This window comes from Cnephaeus nilssonii (assembly GCF_951640355.1).
Source record: "Cnephaeus nilssonii genome assembly, chromosome: 7".
Taxonomy (NCBI): domain Eukaryota; kingdom Metazoa; phylum Chordata; class Mammalia; order Chiroptera; family Vespertilionidae; genus Cnephaeus; species Cnephaeus nilssonii.
This window is the reverse complement of record NC_137078.1, coordinates 83,969,413-83,994,001: the sequence shown is the minus strand read 5'-3', so window position 1 is coordinate 83,994,001 and position 24,589 is coordinate 83,969,413. Positions and strand designations below refer to the sequence as shown.

The 24,589-nt window shown below is 44.2% G+C and overlaps 1 protein-coding gene across 12 annotated transcripts in view; it reads left to right on the top strand.

Annotated features, from left to right (window-relative positions):
* The window catches only part of LOC307103147 (antizyme inhibitor 2-like), a 20,983-nt gene extending 14,820 nt beyond the window's left edge, over positions 1 to 6,163 (top strand). For 11 of the 12 annotated variants that reach the window (XM_079777183.1, XM_079777192.1, XM_079777191.1 and 8 more), the window contains 3 exons: positions 2,879 to 2,979; positions 3,876 to 4,093; positions 5,834 to 6,163. In XM_079777183.1, the coding sequence (XP_079633309.1) occupies positions 2,879 to 2,979; positions 3,876 to 4,093; positions 5,834 to 5,906 (392 nt within the window). In that variant the 3' untranslated portion in view covers positions 5,907 to 6,163. Of the gene's footprint in view, positions 1 to 2,878; positions 2,980 to 3,875; positions 4,094 to 5,802 lie in introns of all 12 variants that reach the window. The other variant, XM_079777186.1, reaches the window with a different exon arrangement.
* Positions 6,164 to 24,589: the final 18,426 nt, after the last annotated feature.

Here is a 24,589-nt window from a genome sequence, read left to right as displayed (position 1 = left end):
TCAGCCACTGAGCCACGCCAGCTGGGCTCTAAGTCATTTAACCTGTTTCCTTATCCTTTGGACAAATGCCCTACCTACACCTTTGTAACCCTAAAGGCACGTGGATCCACTAATTTTATTTCCTCACAAAGCGTCTCATTAGAGAATATTGTGATTTAGGGATATGATTTCAGCCATCATTTAACAAAGGCCTGAGGTATACAGATTATGGCTTACTATGTCTTCACAATAGCATGAGCTGCCAGTGATTAAAGATCTGTTATGTGAGAAACTACTATTTTACCCAATTTCTGCTCAGCCCTCCTGTGAGGCAGTTTGGGGTCGTTCCCATTTTACAGGCAGAGATCTTGAGGCTCAGAGAGAGGAAGTGATTGTCTGAGGCAGCAAAGCCAGTTCGTGCACAGCGGCGCCAGGTCTGTCCGACTGAGAGGCTGGTGCCCTTGTATTTGCAGACATGCCAGCAGAGCGGAGTGCCAGCCTCAGGGCTGCCAGGACTAACCCATGACCAACTGGCTTAGGGACAAGTGGGGCTGTGGGCGCAGGAGGCAGGGTCAGTGCTGGCATTTGAGAGAGAGCAGAGGACAGGAGTGACTCACACCAGGGAGAAGAAGATGGGGGTGGGAGGGAGCCTTGGGGAGAAAACCAATTAATCAGAAAGATCTGGGCATCTAAATGCTCAAGTGGTTGGAATGGCCCCAGTGCCCACGGAAACCAGTGGAAAGATTAAGGAAATCATTGTCTAAGGACGGACCAGGAGTGGTTGTTCAGAAACTGGCTGGTAGGAGTTCATGTCCTAGGACCTGGGGCTGTAGGTGAGCATCAGCTCAATGTGCAGAGGAGTGTGATGGAGCTGGGGAGAAGTTGCCTTGTGCTCAGTGAGGCATCAACAGAGGCAGAGTATTTAGAGGGAAGGAGGTGACAATTACGCTGCTCTGACTGTGAGAGCCGGGCACTGTTTAAGATGTAGCTGGGATCTGTTTTAGTCAGATAACAGGAGACATACAGACACAGAAATGACTGCCTTCAATAAGAAGATTTTACTCATAGTTCCCTGGATTGAGCAGTCATGGCAGGCACCCTGGGCCACACGGGGAAATTGGGTAGGTCAGGAGGCAGGAGAAGGGGCCGGCAGTGGTGAGAGGCTTCACTTTGTTTCGCTGGTGGTCTTGATCCAGCGTTTAACCTTTTGCACTCGGATGTCGAGTGTGACTTGACAAGGTTAGCATCAGTAGAGCAGCTCGAGAAAAAAGCAAGCGAGTGCAAAGGGTTAATAGGGCTCAGGAAACCTGAAGAAGGGGCTGTGCATAAATTAAATAAGAGTCCAGAGATGAAACATAATTTTGAAAGGCATTTGGGGAGTCAGAGAAGACTTAGCTAAAAGGAACTAAGTTCTCCTTGTCTCAGGACCCCTTGCTTTTTATTTTTATTTTATTTAAAAAATATTTTTATTGATTTTTTACAGAGAGGAAGGGAGAAGGATAGAGAGTTAGAAATATTGATGAGAGAGAAACATCCATCAGCTGCCTCCTGCACACCTCCTGCTGGGGATGTGCCCACAACCAAGGTACATGCCCCTGACTGGAATCGAACCTGGGACCTTTCAGTCCACAGGCCTACGCTCTATCCACTGAGCCAAACCAGTTAGGGCCCCTTGCTTTTTATTAACACAAATTGTCCTAAGGCAAGGTGGAGATATACACATCAAAGGGTAGGGTTAAGTACAGAATCCATTGTCAGATTGGAGAATTACCCCCTGCCTTTCAGGTGTTTGGCCAGGAGGAGGCAATAACATGTAGGTTAAGATGCCCTGAGCTCTCTGGCAGCAAGCAATCATCCTTTTCAGGTTTGGGGATATGCCTTTTGTCATTCTCAACAGCTGATGACATATGTGACTCAGCCCTTGTTGAGTCTTCAAGTTCCATCAACCTTTCAATGAAACTTGCAATTATGACATGCTGGAATTGGCTTCTAGCAACTTTAGTTTTCCAGGGAAGGCATGAGGGAGGCAGGCAAAACTAAGTAGGCAGGTTTGGGGTTGGCTACTTTGAGTAATTTCCATGGGCTATGGGCTGTAAGGACAGCCTCTAATTGCCTGGCCCTGACCCCAGGAGGGTAGTGGTTCACCCTGTGAGAGCTTACTCAAGCAGGGGTTTGACAGGTGCAGACCCTGGTCTGGCTGGTCCGCATGTGCAGGTGCCCTCGCAGGGCTGTGTCTTCCTGCCTAGGAAGTAGGCAGCCCTGGCAGGAATGGTGTCTCCAGGGTCAGCAAGGCCCCAGATGCCAGAGCATCAGGATAAAGAAAAGAGAAAATATGGGTAACCCAGGCGGCCCTTTGAGGAGGGAAATGGACCAATTAGCACACCCCTAACAGCACCCTTATGGCATTATGTCATAAAAAGGCATTTTGCTCCTGTTTTGCCTCACACTGTAAGTGTCAGGGAACCTGGTCAAGGTGAGGACAGAGGACCTGGGTCCTGATCTGGGGACGAATCCCAGCCCTGCCACATTGTCCTGTAACTTCTGGCAAGACTCAGATTCCTCACTGTACAGTAGTGTTTCATGTCCCTACTCAGAGTATCGTTAGGAGAATGAAATAATTTGATTTTTGTAGACAGGTTGGAAAAATGTCTGGGCCATTGCTCATGGCTACTTATGTTATTCTTAGTGGCAGTAGCAGCCCCAGCACTGTGATGGGGTGCAGGTGGGGCAGAGGAGCAGTGGGAATCTAGAGAACAGGCCTGATTCTTGCAGGGCGTCAGGGAAGGGTTATCCAGTGCTGGGCAGAGGGTCTGGGCCGGTCCCAGGGCTCCTGGACTCAGTGCTGATGGTCATTGGTGAGACTTGGCTGAGCACAGTCCTGTCCTTTCCCCTCTCCCAGGAGGCCACCGGAAACTGTTGTACTATCTCAACGACGGCCACTATGGCACCTTTCGCATCTTCCACAGGGAGCGTTTCCCCAGGATGCCAATTGTGGTGAAGGTAAGGAGGCCCAGACCCTGATAGCACTGAGAACGGACCTCTTCCCTGTGAGGCAGGGATCCCTCTGGGAGGTGCAGAGCGCAGGGTCTTAGATTACACATGGCGTTGCAGATTGTCATACCATGTGCGTGTGCAAGGATGTGCACAGGCATGCTGTTTGTATTTGCATGTGCACTTCCGTGTGTGTGCATTTTTGTGTATGAGCATGATGGATGAGCAAGGACATTGGCAGAGGTAGGGGCAGTGGGTACCTGTGCAGGTAGGTGGTGGACAGGTACATGGTCCTGTGAGGGTGTGTGCGCACATCTGTTTGCCTCTGTGTTTCCATGTGATCTCTCTGTATGCACTGTGTGTGTGTGGTGTGTGTGTGGTGTGTGTGTGTGTTACCAGAATCCTTGAATGTTGGAGATGCGGAACTCCTAGGAAATGGAGGTTCTCCAACTTGCATCACAGTAGACTCATCTGGGAAGCTTCCAAAGACCCCAATGCCTAGGCAAAGGCCCAGACGATTGAAATCAGGCCTCGCATGGGTTGGGACGTGGCATCAATCCTTTGTTAAAACTCCTCCAATGTGACTCCAATGTGCAGCTGAGTTTGACCCAGTATTTTGAGTGATTAATGACTAAAATCTTTTGCTTTTATAGATGGGAAACAGAGGCCACCTGTGTGTCTGGCTTTGAGAATTGACAGGGCTAGAATGTGTCTCTTGAGTGCATATAAGCTCCATGAGGGCCGGGTCAAGAGCAGTGCCTGGCACATAGGGACTGGTTGGTGTGAGTGACTGCCAGTGTCCTTGCTGTGCCTGGGGGTGCTCTGTTGGCCGAGGGCATGGGCTGGGAGGGTGGGTGGGGCAGGAACTCTTCCTTCTCTGATCGCCCACCCCTGTGTCCATGCAGGAGCTCTGCTCAAAGCCGCCCCTCTTCCCCTGCATCCTTTATGGTCCCACGTGCGATGCCTTTGACACGTTCTTCAACGAGGAGGTGCAGCTGCCCGAGCTGGACGTGGGTGACTGGCTCATCTTCCCCTCCATGGGCGCCTATAGTTCAGTCATGAGCTCCACCTTCAATGGCTTCCTGCCTGCCTCCATCTGCTACATCATGGGACCTGAGCTCAGGTATCTGAGGAGAGCTCAAGGATCTGAACTTGGCACAGTAGCTGATGGCTAAGATCTGGGTTCCCCTGGTCCAGAAAATACCATACTCCCCGACTGGCCCCAGAAAAGATCCAACTGACATACACTGCCTATGTTGTGACCCGTTACACCCATTACCCATATAAGTCCAAGGCAGGCCACCTGGGCAGCTGTGACAGCTCTGATGTTTAGACACTTCTGTGTACACAAGTTGACATCCTTAAGGCCCCTGTAACCCTTAATTCTTGGCCAAGTCCCCACTCTACTCTGACCACTTGTGGCTGTTCCCTGCTTCCCTCATTTGAAGTCACTTCCCTACCAGCCTCAGGCTTCCTCACAGGCTCTGCTCAAGGGGCTCCTGTTAGCCCAATCTAGGGTTTACTCCCCGAGGTGATGGGGGCTTCTAGAACACCCCTTTACTGGTACAACCTTTCCACAGGAGCCTGCTGCAGACAGTGCCTTAAGCTGGGACATGGCAGAATGGAAGGGTTCCAGACACTTAGTGCGCCCACCTGGGAAAGCTTGGGGCGGAGGTGGGGGTTGGGGGGAGGGGAAGAGTAATGTCGGAAGCAGAGGTTTGGTTGCCTCTGAAATTATGAGGCAACTTTTCAGGTTCAAAATCACTTTTCCCCCCAATGTTGGCCTGAAACACAGGCAAGCCCTTCTGGGCAGACGACTCCACCCCTGTGCTTCTCACACCCTGAGCCCTGCAGAAACTTGTTTTATTGTAACACATTCCCGCTGAAGGCCATAGCCTGGAGTGTGAAGCAACCTGCTTTGGCCAGTACCTTGAGATTCTTTCAACCTTCCTTTTATTTAAAAATATGTATTTTTTAAAAATTGACTTAGAGAGAGAGAGGAAGGGAAGGGGAGAGAGACAAACATCAGTGTGAGAGAGGAACATCAATTGGCTATCTTCTGCATGTCCCTTACTGGGGAACAAGTCAGTCCACAACCCAGGCATGTGCCCTGACCAGGAATGGAACCAGCAAACTTTCGGTGCTCTGGAAAATGCCCAACCAACTGAGCCACACTGGCCGGGATTCATGCCTCCATTTATCCAGTTAGTGACCCCTGTGCTGTTCCAGCAATGTTCATGTGAACTATAGGCACCCATTCTAGTGCCAAGAACACCGGCTCTGGAGTCAGACCTGTAGCGAATCCAGGCTCCACCACAAACTGGCAGTGTGGTCAGAGCCTCAGTTTCTCCATCAATGGCATGAGAATGATATTAGTTAGTACCCTCCTGGCATGGCTGTTGAGGGGATTAAGCCAGATAATGCAAAGCCTCATTCAGGTCAGTTCATGTCCAGAACCCTGCCTCAGGTTGGCCTTGATCCTGGACCTTTCCTACACAGAGACCACCCCCTGCCCCCCTAGTCTGGGCATCCTCAGGGAGCATGTATTGCATCTAGCCATACAGGTATTGGGCCAGGCATGTGGGTGACTGTCCTGGCGTTGGGCTTAAGAAATCCCCAGTTTGAAAGTTGGGAGGACAAGGAATGGGAATGTCCAACTCCAAAATAAGACAGGTACTACTGTGTGTCTCCGAGGTTTAGAAACAATATTTGGGAAGTTCTGAGCTGAGAAAAGAAAACGTGTCCTACAGGCAAGGACATTGGCAGAGGTAGGGGCAGTGGGTCCCAGAGGCCAAAGCCACTCACTTCCTGTGTCCCTGTATCCTTTTTAAGCTTCACCTGATGTGACTTCTCCGATCCTCAGCTCCTGCAAATGGTCCTCATCATCCACTAGAGTCAACCCCACCAATCTCACTGCCGCCTCCACACTCAGCTAAGACCAGGGGTATTCTCCAGCATCCTTGTGCTAAAGACATCTCAGTCCCAGACATCTGAGGAGAAAGGATGGGCTGCAGATGCCACCCAAGGAAGCCAGAGGGCTCCAGCAGCCTTCAGATCCTGTGTTACTCATTTCTCTACTCACAGATTCTGAAATTGGGGCTAGAAACAACCACACTTATCCCCTCAGAGGTGTCTGGAAGAGCAAATATGAGTCGGCTTTAGGTAAAAATAAAGTTACATTCATATGCAAGAATTGCTGGAGTGTTTTGTGCTCTGCTCTATAGGTGTTGCCCTGTGGCATTTTGGATATCAACTCATCTACCCATTCATTCATGAATCCATTCATCCATCCATTGATCATTCATCAGTCTTTCCATCCTTTCATCCATTGATCCATCTGTCCATCCATTCATTCATCCATCCATCCACTGACCATCAATTGATCCATTCATCCAACTGTGCATCCATCCATAAAATAAAATGTGAGGGCCTAGTCTGTGATGGTGTCATTCTAGGCAAGGTTATACATGATGAATAAGATGTGCAGAACCTATCCTCATGGAGCTTACCTTCCATGGGAAAAATCAGAGCAGGAGCTAACATATAAATGATAAAATAAAGTGGAAGCAACAAGTATTGTAAAGAAAAATTAAAGCAGGGCAAAGGGATATGGAAGGATAGAGGACAGTGCATTTTCATAAAAAACATGTTTTCATTGATTTTAAAGAGTGAGGAAGGGAGAGGGAGAGAAAGAGAGAGAAACATCCACATGGATCAGCTGAGTTCAGTATGGGATTGAACCTGAGACCTGGATATGTGCCCTGACTGGGAATTGAACATGAGACTCTTTGATGGATGCGGTGATGCTCCTACCAAGTGAGCAACACCAGCCAGGGTGAGGATGGTGCTATTTTAGGTAGAAGGTCAGTGAGGTCTCTGAGGGTTTGGGATGTGAGCAGAGACAACAGGGAGCTGTGTGGTTAGCTGGGGGCAAGGTGACCTGTGTGGATGAGTGCTGGGATCTTTCTCAGCATCTACTAGTGTTCAGAAATCTGGAGAAAGGGCTGTGATGCAAATTAATAAAGAGGCTAGAGAAGTAATATGAATTTGGGAGGCATGGGGGAAAGCCAGGGGAGGCTTAGCTTTAGTAACTAAGCTCCCCAAATCTCCAGACTCAAAGCTTTTTATTCCCACATTTTGCCCTATAGCAAAGCAGATATACATATCAAAGGTAAGGTTTGGTATACAGTAAAGTATAAATAGGTTGGGGGAAATGACTACAGCTGTTCAGCAGGAGGTATTAACATGCAGATTTTCAGCCCTGCTGAATCCCCAAGACCCATCAACCTTTTGATGAACTTCTTGCATTTATGACCTGCTGAAATTAGCCTCCAGTATATCCCCCTTCTTTGGTTTCATAAATTTAACAAGAATGTATGTTATTTGCAGAGCTCGGGTCCTTTTAAGATTTTTAAATTCAATGGAAAGGATAGAGTTCTATCATGTCCTTTTAAATTGCTGCCAGGCATCAAAGGAATCAGTCTTCAGTAAGCTTCTTTCTGGGCCAACAGTCCTTTGAGTCTCCTTTCCAATGCCCAACAGTTTTTTATGGGTTCCCTTTCCAATCACTGTCCCCTGTGACATGACAGTTGCAGGAAGCCACCCATTGTCTTTACTATCAGAGAAGTGTAAACAAGGATCTCGGAATGTTGGTGAACCTTGAGCCCCTGGCAAGGGCCAGAGCTATGCACCAATTGTTTAGTCCAGACTATGAGGGAGAGATGAAAGTTATATTAGAATGCAATCATATTATGCAAATTACTCCAGGACAAAGAATTGCTCAGATACTACTTTTACCTTATGTTCTGCAAGGCCTGGCTATAAATAGGAAAAGAGGAATGTAAGGATTTGGAAGCTCAGACATCTATTGGATACAGAAAATTAGCAAAACCCATCCTATGATTAGTTTAAGAATAGAAGGAAAGCTATTTAAAGGTTTAGTAGACACTGGAGCAGATGTCAGTGTTATCAGCAAAGAATTCTGGCCTCCAAGTTGGTCCATGGTAGAAGCTATGGGCTCAATTAGGGGGGTGGGAGTTCCTGATAACACACAATGTAGTGCTGCAGTGCTAAGGTGGCAAGATGAGGAAGGACAGACAGGATGGTTTCAGCCCTACCTAGTCTTTGGAATTGCAATCAATCTATGGGGCTGGGATGTTTTAGAAGGTTACAGCTTGTATTATTAGCGGCAAAGGGCAGCAGTTAATAACTCAGATGGGGTATCAGACTGGTCAAGACTTAGGAAAAATAATCTTGGAATTAAAATGCCCATCCAAGCCAAAGGAAACCCAGGAAGATGAAGATTAAGATATCAACCTTTTTAGGAGTGGTTCCTGCTCAGTCTCCTCACTCCCATGCTGATCCTATACAATGGAAAGATGATAGACCTATATGGGTGGATCAATGGCCATTAACCAAGGAGAAATTAGGTCATATTCATGAATTATTACAGGAACAAAGAGAAGCTAGTCACATAGAGCCTTCCAATAGCCCTTGGAATATGCCTATATTTACTATACCTAAGAAGGTGGCAGGAATATAGCGATTGTTACATGATCTTAGAGCGGTTAACACTACTATGCATACCATGGGAGCTTTACAGCCTGGACTCCCAGTGCCGTTGCAAATCCCTCTAGATTGGTCTCTTATAGTAGTAGATCTTAAGGACTGTTTTTTCACCATTCCCTTGGCACCTCAAGATAAACAAAGATTTGCCTTTTCAGTGCTATCTATTAATAACAGAAAACCCATGAAAAGATATCAATGGAAAGTTTTGCCTCAAGGAATGTCCAATAGCCCCACCTTGTGTCAAAAATATGTAGCTCAAGCTGTTCAGCCTTTAATCGACAAATATTCCAGATTACTCATTATTCATTACATGGATGACTTGCTCTTAGCAAGTTTGGCAATGTTTTCCCAATTAGAAAAGGAGCTCCCTAAATAGGGCTTAAAAATTGCTCCAGAAAAGGTACAGAAAGAGACACCTTTCAAATATATGGGAACCATAATTGAAGACCAATGCATTAGGCCCCAAAAGGTGGAAATAAGAAAAGATTGCCTTAAAACTTTAAATGACTTTCAGAAATTATTAGGGGACATTAACTGGTTAAGACCTTATCTGAAAATCTCTACAGGAGAAATGACAAATTTGTTTAATATACTTAGGGGTGACTCTAATCTTTCCTCACCCCCAACATTGGCAGATGAAGCTAGAAAGAAGTTGCTAAGAATTGAGCAGGCAATCTCCTTAGTCCAAGTAGCATGGGTACAGCCTGAATTGCCTTTATTGGGACAGATTAACCATACGGCAAATAGTCCCACTGGAGTCATCTTCCAACATGAAAACTCTCTTGCTATTATTGAATGGGTCCACCTAGGGCATCAGTCCTCTAAAACTGCTGTTACATATGTAGAACTTATGGCTCAGTTGATATTTCAGATTAGAAAGCGCTGCAGGCAGCTTAGAGGAGAAGTACCAATATGCATCTATCTTCCCCTCACTGGGAAGCAATTAGAAATGTTATTTCAAACAGACTTAAATTGGCAAATTAGACTAAGTGGATATTCAGGCAAACTTAGTTGTTACCTGTTAAAAGACAAATTACTACAATTTTTATATTATACCCCCATTAATATACCAAAAAAAAAAAATACTAGGCAGGAACCTATCCCTGGAGCATTAACTGTTTTTACTGATGGATCATTTAATGGGAAAGCCGCCTATCATACAATGAATTCAGACCGAGTCATAATGACCATCGTACTTCTGTACAAAGAATTGAATTAGAAGCTATTAAGGCTGCATTGCAGGATTTCCAAGAGCCTCAACATTATCTCTGATTCCTCTTACACTGCGGCACTAGTGAACAGAATTGAAACTGCTCATCCAAAATGGCCCAGTGACCAAAGTTTATTTTTATTATTTAAACAAGTTCAGCAGATTGTGCAACAGAGACAACACCCTTTTTATATCACTCACATCAGGGCTCACAGTGTATTACCTGGCCTGCTCACAAAAGGAAATGCACATGCTGATCAATTGGTTGCTTTATTAATTGAGGTCTCAGAGTCTCATCAGCTTTTACATCAGCCTGCCAAAATGTTGTCCAAACAATTCTCAATCTCTCGACAGCAGGCAAAACAGATTATCAGGGAATATCCCACTTGCATGTTATATTTACCTCAAGGGCCTAACACAGGAATCAACCCTAGAGGTTTGCTAAGGGACCATATCTGGCAAATGGATGTGACACATTATACTCCCTTTGGACGTCTTGGAGCATTACATGTCTCTGTAGACACCTTTTCAAAAGTCCTATGGGCTACTGCATCTACAGGGGAAATGGCAAAACAGGTTAATAATCATTGCCTAGCGGCTTATGCCGTCATGGGAATTCCAAAAATTATTAAAATTTATAATGGGCCTGCTTACACAAGCTGTCATTTCCAGCAATTTTGTAAAAAGTGGAAAATTCAGCACATTACAGGAATACCATATAATAGGCAGGGACAGGCAATTATAGAGGGTCAACACCAAAGGTTAAAATCCCAACTTGAAAAACAAAAAGGGCGGATTATGGAGAAATCTCCTGTAAGTAGACTACACCAAGCCTTAATTACTTAAAATTTTTTCACTAGTGATGCTGATGACAAGACACCCATGGAAATACACTGGTGTCAGAATAAGCCAAAGGAAAATGGTCTGGTTAAATGGAAAGATCCTGAGTCTGGGTTATGGAAGGGCCCCAATCCCCTCTTAACATTTGGTCGAGGGTACACTTGTATATTTCCAGAAAATTTCTCCAAGCCTTGTGAATTCCTGCAAGAAATATAAAACTTCAACATGGATCCAAGTGAAGAACTGGCCAGGTTAATGAGGACCATGCCTTACAGATGCAGACAATCGACTAACCCAGCCGCAGATAGCAGCAGCTCCAAACAACCCACTGAAGATAAGGAGTGGGAGGAGGATGAGGCTGGAGGTCACCTGGGGCATGGTGAAGAAGACGGTGCAGAAAGCTGAGAGAATTTGTGAGGAGACCAGAACCCCAAGAATGCCTGAGAACGTCTTTCTTGCCATGCTAGCAGTAATCAGCTGTGCAGTAATGCTACCGGGGGCAAATGGGGAAGTTTTTTGGACATATGTTTCTGACTCACCATGGGTAAGACCCCTTATGTGGGCTGATCCCCCGCCTAATGTAGTCACCAATAACACCAAACACCTTGGTTACCCAGAAGGACCACGGGTGGGGCAAGGAAGTATATGGGCAAAGTATAATTACATGGGTGTCGCCACTCAGCTTCCCTTTTGTACGACACAGAATCAAACCACTGCTCCTTTGTGTGTAAAATTAAAGATAGACTTTTGGCTAGAATGGACACCAAAGGAAGGGGAAGAAAAAGCCTAAATATGTCTACTATCACTCCTTGCTCCGGGGAAAGGTGCAGAAAATGTAACTTTACTAAGACACCCCCCACTAAGCAATTATGTAAAAAGTCTTATGAATGGCACCCCACTGAGGAAGAAATTAATTGGCAAGACTGTTATAGTGATTACTAGAGGCCCGGTGCATGAAATTCATGCACGGGGGGGGGGTGTCCCTCAGCCCAGCCTGCACCCTCTCTAATCTGGGACCCCTTGAGGGATGTCCGACCGCCTAAACGGGCAGTTGAACATCCCTCCCTCAATCCAAGACTGCTGGCTCCCAACTGCTCACCTGCCTCTGCCTTATTGCCCTTAACTGCTTCTGCCTGTCAGCCTGATTACCCCCTAACCACTCACTGCCAGCCTGATCGATGCCTAACTGCTCCCCGGCTGGGCTGATTGCCCCTAATTGCCCTCTCCTGCAGGCGGCCATCTTGTGTCCACATGGGGGCAGCCATCTTTGACCACATGGGGTGGCCATCTTGTGTCTTGGAGTGATGGTCAATTTGCATATTACTATTTTATTAGATAGGATCCTACCACAAGCAAACTTAATAACAGTTTTTCCTTTGTGGATTGGAGCCCCTACGGGTCTGCATATTGTAACAATCACACCCTAAAATGGAAGGGGAACGCATCTTAGCTATATGTTGAAGCTAATCACCCCATCTCATGGCGTAGAGGAGGATTTGTTGAATCTCAATTACAACATGACAATTGGCCCCTACAAAATACACAATGGAAATTAGCTGCTGCACTTGCACATATTAAATGGTATAGTTTTAATTATAGTTCAGATCATTCCATTCGTACGTTATGAGGAACTCCCAATAAGACAGTATTTGCCTCCGCCTATGTTTTTGATCTGTTTGTACTCCTCTCAGGCTAATGTTATAAGCCATCTGTATGAGGTTTCATGCACAGGCTGCACATTATCCCATTGTATTAATTATACATTACAAAAGGATTCCCTCATGATTTTAAAACAACCAGCTTTCGCTTGGGTTCCTACTAACCTAACCGAGCCTTGGGAATCTCATCAAACCTACCAACTGTTACATGATCTGGTAAAAATCTTAAAAAGACAAAAAAGATTTCTTGGAACGTTAATTGCAGGAATCTTCGCCCTTGTAATGGTACTCACTTCTGTGGGCATTGCTACTTCATCCATGGTATGAACTATTCAAACTTCTCAGTTTGGACAAGTTAAGGAAAATGTAACTGAGACCTTGTCTATACAAAAAAGAATTTACAGCCAGTTTGAGATTGAATTGTCCACATTAAAGCCTACAGTTTTGTGGATGGGTGATAAAATCCGCAGCCTAGAACAAAGAATATCCTTGCAGTGTCATTATAATTTTTCCCAGATTTGTGTTACCCCCGTTCCCTATAATAGTACCTTGCACCCTTGAGAATCAATAAAAAATCACCTTCTTGGTGCTTGGGGTAAAGGTAACACAACCCTTGATATTTTAGAATTACAACAGCCTATTGTACAATTATCCCAGGCAAACTTGCAAACTAATTCTTTAGATGCCTGGAAACAATTTAAAAAGAACATGAAAAAATTTAACCCCTTTCACTGCATCTCATTACATTTGCCTCTCAGCATAACCACTATTACTTGTCTCATTTTTGTTCTCATATGTTTTTTTCTAGTCTGCAGATGCGGAATGAAGGGTCTGAAAAGGACTCAAACCCTTCAGGCGGCATTCACTTTTCAAGAATTACTAAAGAAAAGAAACGAGGGAGATGCAGGAAGCCACCCATTGTCTTCACTATCAGAGAAGTGTAAACAAGGATCCCGGAATCCTGGTGAACCTTGAGCCCCTGGCAAGGGCCAGAGCTATGCACTGATTGTTTAATCCAGACAATGGGGGCTCAAGCTATTTCCTGACCAAATAGTCTCAGAGTAAATCTTTCTAATATTTACTGACCTTTCAGATAGTCTGTCTGTTACCACAATTACCTGCCTGACTAAAGGCTAGATGTGTATCCAAAATTGAATAAAAGGTTGGCAAGGCCTGGGCACCAGTGGAAGTCCTTTCTCTTGCATTGGGCTTGCCCGCCTGGCCCCCAGGACTTTCAAATTACTATTTATTGTCTCATCTCTTTAATTTGCATGCAGCCCCTTTTCCATATCCCAAACCCTGAACCTTGTGGGACATGGGTCTTCACAGACAGCAATGATATTCCAGTTCTGGATGGTGGACAAATGGAATGGCAATGCAGGTCCAACTTCGACCTTCTTTGGCTTTGTCCCGGGCAACCTGAAGCAATGCACAGCTGCTGACTGCTAGCATGGCAAGGCGTCTTTATCATCCTCCCTCTCTGGACTGTTTCTCCTCTGTCTGCTCAGCGTGTTTTTTGGGGCCACTGCCATCTGTGGCTAGAGTGGTCTGGTCAATTCCTCTCTTGGGTCCATTGTTGCAGAAATCCACACGGGCTTGGAGGAGTTTTCTGGAAATATATAAGCATATTCTTGGCCAAAGATTAATAAAGAAATTCTTTCTATAAACTAGACTCGGGATCCTTTCATTTTGCCCAAACTATTTTCCTTTGGCTTACTCTGACACCATATGTGTCTTGCCATCAACATTACAAGTGAAAAAAATTTTAAAGTAAAAAATTTAAGTAATTAAAACTTGATGTAATTTACTTACAGGATATTTCTTCACTATCCCTTCTTTTTTGTTTTAAGTAATATCAAGAGGCTTTTGGAAATCCTGTAATGCAGCCTTGATAGCTTTTAATTCAATTCTTAGTATGGAAGTATAACTGTTTTTAATTCATTGCATGTTAAGCAGCTTTATTATGAGATAAGCAATCAGTAAAAAATTAGTTAATGTTCCAGGAATGGTTTCCTGCCTAGTACAACTATGTTTCCCTGAATATTCACTTATTTCAATTTGTCAGTTTAGATCAATCTGAAATAAGGCTCATTATCTAACTTTATTTGTTCTTGGACACTAATTGAATTTCTGCTATCAGTCTTTGAGTATACCCACATAAGCTTTGTTGAGGGAGGCAATAACACAAATTACTTACTTTTCTTTTTGAGGCCTAATACATTGACTTTGAATCACAGTTTTCCAGACGTTTGAAGGAAACCTCTCCTTATTTCCTTCCAGAGTAATTTCCGGACTAGAGAGTTTCTTTTTTCTTTCTTTTACACCAATGCAACCTACATGGTTGCTTTTCAGATGCTGGCTGATACTGCAGCCTACATATTAAGTGATTCTCTATTTATGGTGACTACTAATAATTAGATTTAATGCTTGAATAATAACCCCCAGTTTACCCTGTAAATATTAGCAGACTAGATTTCAAAATTTCTCCTTTTTAAATTTATTTTTAAACAGCATTCTTTTTTGCCAGTGTTCATTTGCATACACAGTGGGATTATGGGAGGTTTCAATAACTTAAAGCAAATTTTCACTTTGGCTTTTGTTAAACCTAATTGCTTATAAAGATATTGGCTTCTTTATCGAACTTAATTTATATGAGACTTTGATTATATTTTAAAAAGCAAATTTATTAAGTAATTAAAGTCTGCACCTCCATTGAAAAAGAAAACTTAGATATTTGACCTATCTACACTATAAAAGAGTAAGATGCAAATTGACTGTACCTTTGTGACACCCACCAGCCAATCAGGAGTGAGTATGCAAATTAAACCAACAAAGATTGTGGGTTAATTTGGATACACAGTTGACGGAAGGGCAGTGGGGGGGACGCTTGCACTGCCCCAGCCGCTCCGGGCCTCTGGGCAGCAGGGGAAGGTGGAAAGGCGGCTCCGGGCTTGAGCGGAAAGGCGGCTCCAGCTGAAGCGAAGGCAGTGCTGGCAGCCAGGGGAGGGAAGGCCCATTCTTGCACGAATCTTCGTGCATCGGGCCTCTAGTGAAGTATAAATGATGTCCCACCCCCCAGCCTATTTTTTTCAATTTAATAAATCTTTATTGTTCAGATAATTACAATTGTTTCTCCTTTTTCCCCCCTATAGCTCCTCTCCACCTGGTTCCCACTCCCCCCTCTGCCCTTACCTCCCCCTCACTGTCTTCATCCATAGGTGTACAATTTTTGTTCAGTCTCTTCCCGTACCCCCGACACCCTTTTCACCCTGAGAATTATCAATCCACTCCCATTCTATGCCCCTGATTCTATTATATTCACCAGTTTATTCTGTTTTTCAGATTTTTAATTCACTTGATTTTTAGATTCACTTGTTGATAGATATGTATTTGTTGTTCATAATTTTTATCTTTACTTTTTTCTTCTTCCTCTTCTTAAAGAATACCTTTCAGCATTTCATATAATACTGGTTTGGTGGTGATGAACTCCTTTAGCTTTTGCTTATCTGTGAAGCTCTTTATCTGCCCTTCAATTCTGAATGATAACTTTGCTGGGTAGAGTAATCTTGGTTGTAGGTTCTTGCTATTCATCACTTTGAATATTTCTTTCCACTACCATTTGGATGCAGAGTTTCTGTTGAGAAATCAGCTGATAATCATATGGGTGTTCCCTTGTAAGTAACTAACTGTTTTTCTCTTGCTGCTTTTAATATTCTCTCTTTGTCTTTTGCCCTTGGCATTTTAATTATGATGTGTCTTGGTGTGGTCCTCTTTGGATTCCTTTTGTTTGGGGTTCTGTGCACTTCCTGGACTTTTAAGTCTATTTCTCTTACCAAGGTGGGGGAAGTTTTCGGTCATTATTTCTTCAAATAGGTTTTCAGTATCTTGTTCTCTCTCTTCTTCTGGCACCCCCATAATTCTGATGTTGGTACACTTGAAGTTGTCTCAGAGGCTTCTTGCACTATCTTCAAATTTTTGGATTCTTTTTTCTTTTTCCTTTTTCAGTTGATGGTTCTTTGCTTCTTTGTATTTCAAATCTTTGACTTGATTCTTGCGTTCCTCTAGTCTGCTGTTAGGTCTCTGTATAATATTTTTTATTTCAGTCAGTGTATGTTTAATTTCTAGTTAGTCCTTTTTCATATCCTCGAGGGTCTCGTTAAATTTATCGGCCTTTTCTAGGAAATTCTTGAAAAACCTTATAACCGTAGTTTTGAACTCTATATCCAGTCATTTGTTCTCTTCCATTCCTTTCGTTTGTGATCTGTTTCCTTGTCTCCTCATTTTCGCTGCTTCCCTGAGTTGGTAGGGTGGCTTTGTGTGCTGGGTGTCCTATATGGTTCAATGGTTCAGCCTTCCTGTTACCTGAGGTGGACACTCTTGGTGCACCCCTTTGTGGACTGTGTGTAAAGCCTTGTTGTATTTAAGTCTTGATTGTTGTTGGTGTCACTGGGAGGAATTGACCTCCAGGCCAATTGGCAGTGAGGACCCACTGTGTCTATAACGGACGAATTGCTGTGCTGGAGACATGCTTATGGGGCAGGACTTGTTCCAGTGGGGCTTTGGTGCTCACTGAGTCTGCCTCCTGAATGTGTCCCTTATGAGAGTAGTTGAAATCTGGTGTCATCTCACACAGACCACTAGATACACTAGCTTCTGGATCTCCAATGGGATGCAGGTCAGCTACTTTCTGAGGCCACCCAGCAGGAGCTACAGCAAGAACTACAGTTTTCTCCTCTTTGCTTGGGGTTTGGAGGTTTTGGAGCTTTCTGACTGGAGCTGTAGTTTATTTGGTTAAGCTGCGACAGGGCAGGCCATTTATATGCAAAAGCCGGCCGCAGAGCTTGGGTGTGTTTGTAAATTGTGCGGGGCGGGTTCTCAGGGCATCACTAGGGTAGGGCATGGCAAACAGCAATGGCTGCCAGTCAGTCTTCTCTGCCTTTCCGCATTTCCAAGTCCCCACATCCCGCACCCCAGCGCAGTAAACAATGATTGCTGGGTGCACCTCTACAAGAAAGTCACCCTCACTTTCCATCTCAATGGCTGACAGTCCAGCTTCTCCCCGTAGGAGTTTAAGTCCCCCGCGTCTCCCCAGAAACTGGATTTCAGAGTAATCGGGAGCTTGTCTCCCTTCGGGTTGAAAAATGTAGCGCGCCCAGTCGCCCGCCACCAGCCCGATTCGCGTGCCTCCGTACCTCAGCTTTTCAGCGCTTGTGCTCTTCTCTTTCATTCTAGTGGTAGAACTTCCACTCAGCCAGCTTTCCTGTGGTCTGGGTGATAGACGTTTTGTCTTTTAGTTGTAGTTTTGAAATTGTTGTGCGAGGCAGCAGTTTAGGTGTTTACCTTTGCCGCCATCTTGGTTTCTCCCTCCCACCCCCCAGCCTATTTAAAGTGCAGGCTGACAGGGCTTTTGTTTGCTTTTGTTTTTAAAATTAAGCTGCTGAAAAATTTGGCTTTACTTAAGAAATATTTAGTAACTGTCCTGCACTCCTTAAAAACCTTTATGATATTTAAAATATATGTATATAAATAAAATATAGTTATTAATTTTTATTTGATAAATCTTTCCACATGATTTCAAGTATATTAGATTGGCCTATTACAAAAATATTTCTTTTAATGAAGATAGAATAAATTTTTTGAATCACTCCAGGGCCCTTGGAGTGCTCCAAAAGCCATCCCTTGGTTAAAGTCTTGAAATTTAACTTTAAAGACCAACCATCAAATATATATATATATATATATATATATATATATATATATATATATATACTATAGGTTATATTATATACTTTTTATAATTATTCTAAAAGATATAAAAATTAATTTTAAACTGGTTTTTATATTAAAAATTTGGTTCAGACTATAGAATTAATTCCCTTTCTTTAATTAGACCTAGGTTGAAATCTTACCACATGGACTATAATATATTTTGAATTACTAATTTTCTAGAAAAAAACACCACAATAATTATTTGATCAAAAATAAATTTCTATACTTTATGCATTTTGTTACCATAACTATGTAATTTCTCCCAACTTAATTTGAACTTTAAAGTCTTAGAAGCCTTAAATTTTAGCTGGCAAGTTAAATACTTAGCATTTCTCAGATTAATAATAACTTTACATTTTTTAAAATACAAGACATATTTAATTAATAGATTCAATTCTATCCTCTATATTTTTCATGAGGCAAATTCAGATTAACATTTCCGTATTGTCATTTCAAAATACCTAGATATTTAATAAGTTTTAAACCATTTAATTCAGCAAACTCCAAAGTTTTAAGTTGCCAAACGACTTTGGAAGCAAGCCTGTAGCTACTTGAATGTAAAATCACCATGTTCTTTCTGCTGGAGGAAATGTGACTAGCCCAGCTCCCTCCTTCAACAAGGAGCAAAACTAGTTTTCCTAGGGCTGCTTAGATCTTTATAATTAATATATTATTTATCTATGTTTCAACAATTTTGAGATTTTAAAGCCAATTATTATTATCCAAGGCATTTACTTTGGCAAATTCTGTAACAGATAATTTATTGACTTTCTGGCAGCCTTATTGTTAACTTTGGCTCTCCACTCCCACATCCTGCTTGCTTTGGGAAATTTAGCAACTGAACTGGCTGCCCATGTTTCCTTTCTTAATGAATTGCATGCCACAATGCAAATTAGGTATTTTGCAATTTGAACAAGAACCCACATAGTTAAAGATGACAACGGCACTCATTTTCCTTGAGCCTGATTTTAAAAAGGGCCTTTTGACATTTCAATTTCTTTATCCTTGAGCATACAAGCTAAAAATTTATAATGATATTTTTGCCGTTGAACCAAATTCTTCCCCATTATAGTCTGGCTTAAAACAAAAGACTTTTTTGCCCACCTTGGTTGGTGACCTCCAAGGCTTGGTACAAGCTTTACGTGCAGTGAATCTCCCCACCTTTACCAGTGATGAATTTCTTTTCTTGGCTCTGGCGAATCTTCTTTTCCAGATATCCTTGTCTCAGGAGCCATTAATGCTGGGTATTTCTCAGCATTTACTAGGGTTTAGGAATCTGGAGAAAGGGCTGTGACACAGATTAATAAAGAGCCTTAAGAAGAAATATGAATTTGGGAGGCATGGAGAAAAGCTGGGGTTGGGGCTTAGCTTTAATAACTAAGCTCCCCGAATCTCCGGACTCAAAGCTTTTATTCCCACATTTTTGCTATAGCAAAGCAGATATACATATCAAAGGTAAGGTTTGGTAAACAGTAAAGTATAAATAGGTTGTGGGAAATGCCTACAGCTGTCCACCAGCAGGTAATAATATGCAGATTTTCAGCCCTGCTGAAGCCCCAAGGTTCATCCACCTTTTGATGAACTTCTTGCATTTATGACCTGCTGGAATTAGCCTCCAGCAGACCAGTAGAGTGAGTGAGAGAAGGTATTGATTGGGAAATGAGAAAGGGGAAGGGTCCAAGGGCTAATGTTCTCAAACCTCCTGGTGAGTCAGGGCTTTGACTGTTCTGAGAGGGTGGAAAGGCCCCAGAAGGTTTGAGGAGGTGAGTGCAGTGAGAGAATGCGGAGAACTCGAGGAGCTCCTGTCAACCCTGCAAATGCTGGGTGGTCGTGGTACAGGTAGTGAGAAGGACCAGGCTCAGCACAGGCTGTAAAGGTTGAGTCAGGAGAATTTGCTGAGGGGTTAAATGTGGGGTCTGAGCAGAGAGGAGTCAGGAATTACTCCATGGCTTTTGGTCAGAGCAATCCACAAATGAGGATGCAGGGGGTGAGGGGAGAAGCACCTTAGGGGGGTTCAAATCGAGAGCTCATTTTGGACAGGTTGGTTTGAGAAGCTTATTCAACTGTCAAATGGAGTGAGCAAGTGGTCAGACATGAACAAGGCAGGGAGACATGAACATGGAAGAGAGTTATGAACATGAAAGAGAGATATGAACATGGGAGAGAGCTATGAACATGGGAGTGAGGTATGAACATGGAAGAGAGGTATGAACATGGGAGAGAGGTATGAACATGTGAGAGATGTATGGACATGGAAGAGACGTATGGACATGGGAGAGAGGTATGAACATGGAAGAGAGGTATGAACATGGAAGAGAGGTATGAACATGGTAGAGAGGTATGAACATAGGAGAGAGGTATGAACATGGGAGAGACATATGGACATGGGAGAGAGGTATGAACATGGGACAGAGGTATGAACATGGGTGAGAGGTATGGATATGGGACAGAGGTAAGGACATGGGACCGAGGTATGAACATGTGAGATAGAAATGAACATGGGAGAGAGACATGAACATGGGAGAGAGACATGAACATAGGAGAGACATGAACTAGGAGAGAGGTATGGACATGGGTGTCAATCCCACTGGATGAACCTTACATCTCTGGGGCTGCCCATTTCAGCCAGGAAGTGAGAGTCCATATAGAAGATATGAGTCATGGAAACTAAGAGAAGAAATGATTCTAGAAGGAAGGAATTCAACTGTGTGATGGTGGGTGGGCACTGAGATTGCCAATGGGAAAATGCAGGCCATTGGTGATCTTCAGCATGGCGTTTCAATGCCAAGGAAGATGGGTGAAAGTGGGGTCCACGAAGGAATGTGGGAAGAGTGGGAAGTGTGAGGTGCTCATGGGGAGAACATATATGAAGGTAGTAAGGTGATGGGAGGAGCCTGAGAATATGACCTGTCAAAAGAAGACCTGTTCTGTTGTGAAGTAGACAGTGAGGGGATCCGTGACACAAACCGAGGCAAGAACAGACATTGGGGACAAGAGTAGGAAGACCTTATCAGTCATGTGCGGAATCCCAAATGATTGAAAGAACTTTAAAGGCAATGGACCATGTTCACATGTGCTCTCAGAAGAGGTCACTGTGACTGCAATGCAGAGTGGATTGAAGGGCAGACCAGAGAGACTCAACTGAAGTAGATGACTGGGGAAATACATGAGGAAAATGGGAATTGGGATGTGTATTGGAGAGTGAGAATGAGCTGGGGAGAAGGATGAATCTGAATTTCTTGGTTTATGCACTTGGCAGTAACTTTCACTGAGATGGAAAAGCTGGCAGAGGTCATATTGGAGGTAAAGGTCATGAGTACAGTTTGGGACATGTAGATAAAATGAATGCAAAGTGCCTGACATTATTTTTAGTTCTTTAACGTAAGTATCCTGTTATTATCTGTTTAACAAGCCCCAGTCTTTCTTCCAGGTCTAGTTCAAGAGGAACACTACCAGCTCCCCCCAGTAGAGTGTGTCTTCCCTCCCGAGTATTTTATGAGATGTATAAAACATTACTCATCAGTTCACTAGGAGATTCTGATTGCCTCTCTGCCTGCCCCACGGTGTGCCTAGCACAGAATAGATGCTCTCATAATGTGTGGAGGTGGATTAACGTGACGAGTGCTTCTCTCCATGGTCTTGCTCTTTTTGGTTTCATTACAAAAATGTTGAAAGCAGCCAGCTGTCCTTCCTCCTGATCTCAGGACTTCCATGGCCTGTGAGGCCTGCGGTGGCAGACCTGCCTGCCCAAAGCGGGAGCAGGGGAGGCTCAGCCATTATTTTCCTGCCTCAGGGCAGATTGAAATCCAGTGTGTTCTGTGCTTCCCCTGTGGCTCCCAGAGGTAATCATCTTGCCATGGAGAGTTATGTTCTAGATACAGGCATCTTTTGCATGTTCCCAGAAGGCAGAGGTCTTTCCCCTTCCCAGGGAGGCAAGCTCCATTCACCTGCTTGGAATCTACAGAAGACCTTCCAAGCTGGGAAGGAGACCTAGAAATACCAGCCAGAGGCCTCGTTTCTATCTGTGAAAATGGAAGGTGTTGGGGCACCTTGGGGTACTTAATGGCAAATGTAGTGTCCGAAGCTTCCTCCCGAAGTGTCATTAGGCTTCACTGGGTCTCAAGGGCGCCTCCACAGGTCAAACCTGGAGCCCTGTTGTGGAGCCTCTTCCAGAAGTCACACTACTGGCATCCCTACCACCATCATGAGTTAAAACATGTGAGGCTCCCAGCTGGTGTGGTTCCCTTGGTTGAGCAACCCAAAGGTTGCCGGTTCCATTCTGGTCAGGGCACATGCTTGGGTTGGGGTTTAATCCCCAGTTGGGGAGTATAGAAGGCAACCAATAGATGTTTCACTCTCACATTGATGTTTCTCTCTCTCTCTCTCTCTCAGCTTCCTCTCTCTAGGTATGTCCTTGGTTGAGGATTAAAAAAAAAAGGACTTATGTGGTATTTATGATGTGTCAACAAGTGTCCCACGGGTTCTGCATATGGCATCTTATTTGACCTTCACAATATCCCAATGAAGCAGCTGCTATTTAGACCTCGTTTCTCAAATCCAAACCAGGTCAGTGTGTTTCACACAGCGCCATAAGAGCACAGGCCCTGCAGTCAGGCCTGGTGTCCAAATCGGCTTGGTATCAGTGGTGTGTCTTGCGCAGGTCATTTATCCTGTTTTGACTTCAATTTCCTCATCCACAAAATGGGGACAAGTCCTTCTTGGGGTGAAACCGGGAGAGCACACTCTGCTCCGAGGGCGGCCTCAGGCAGGAGGGAGCGGGGTGGTGCCTCTGTCTCCAACCCCCTTGCAGGGTCACTTCAGGTAACAGAGTCACTGCACCAGGGCACTCATGGGCCCCAGCCTGAGGGTGTTCCTGTTCTGCTGCCTGTCAAAGGAGCCTAAAGGGTTTCCTGTACTGTGACCAGGACTCATGTTGTGACCTGGGGCATGTTTTATAACTTCTGAGGTGCAGAGGCGGTCACCAGGACAATAAAATCTAACGGGAGAGCTAGGTAGGGTCCTGTGAGCCTGTCTGCAGACTTCTGAAGAGCCACCAGGGCAAGAGGATGTGTGAAGAGAACAAAGCTCTGTAAGCCATCTATGACTACCTTTAGCCTTTAAGTTTTAAGACTTTCAAATCTGAATGCTGCCTGGTATGGTTAAGGTTCATTAAAGACAGACTCCTGAGCACCTGTGCTTCCCCTTAGTTTTGCCCCAGAAGCCATCGCTTTAAGCTCTGTCAGGGTCCCTGAGGTGTTTACCTCACTATTTCCAGATAACAAGTCTGTGGTGCTATTTCACGACTTACTGCTTTCAATAGGAACTTGAGTTCTTTTATGTCTCTCTATTCAATCTTTCCTATATAGTTTATCACAATTTTGGTTATATCTGTTGTCACTGCTTACTGTGTTATGACTATATGAAATATTTTTCTTGTCCTTGCCTATTATTTTGAAAGGCACCGGCTATAGCTGGAGTCACCTGTTATGTTAAGCAGATCAGATGGGGTCTCAGTAGGCGGAACTCCTGTTGGTGTCCTAGGAGCCCAGGGCCCACGAGCCACACTGTCCATCCCTGCAGACCTGGCCATTCTGATTCCCCAGGACCCTGCTGTCCACTACGGTAACCGCATCACCTCTGGGGGGAGTGCTTTTACTTGGCCTCTATGATACTCCAGGACCTCATCTCATCTTTCCCGTTGAAAACAGAGCGTCCATTTCAAGGGCAGGATTTCCCTCTTTATCTCTGGCTGACACGGTGCTTTTAGAAGATGCTGATGTGCCCTTCACTGATGTGATTCTCAATACAATTCTCAGTCTTTGGAGAAGCTGTGTTTTCTGACCTTCATGGTTAGGTGGTGAGTGAGCTGTTTGAATATTCTTTCTAAATCTCTGGGTTCCTTCCTCTAGATGTCGAGGGAATTTATGGCATTTATTTACCCATGCTGGCACTGAGTTCAGGTTCAGGTGATGGACTGAACAAACATTTAGAACCACTTCCAGATGTTTGAGCTCGTGCCTAGAGGGCAGAATGTGGGTAAGAACTCATGAATAATTCGGTCTGATCTTAAATGATGTTCCTCCCTTCCAGGTCTAACACCTCAGAGCTCATTCCCACACAGATTCTATAGGTTTTGAAGTCTTGAGAGCGATCCTGTTGAGTCACTTGGGAGGTAAATGCTGATCCTGAGGCTGCCACAGTGTCACTTGTGTGGTTTTGCTGCTTTTCTGGACGTGAAGCTGTTGGGGGAAGGGAGGATCTATCAGATTCTATAGGTTTTCTTCATGTGAAGTAGCTAAGACATTTAGATTATGTTGGCCTATCAGTTTTCCTTCCTAGGGTCTGACTTGGTAATTGGGGTGCTCTGGGGGTTCTGTTAAAGACCCTGAGGCAGTGGGGGGGGGTCTATGAAGAGAGTGAGTATTGCTTGCACCCTGGACAAGTTTATGATGGGGATCTTTAGACAGTGGGGAATGGCCTCATCAACCAGGACTGAGGTTACTTATGCTGACAAGGGATTCATAATGGGTCTGTGGGTTTAAGATACTCTGAGACTTCTAAATCTTCCCATATG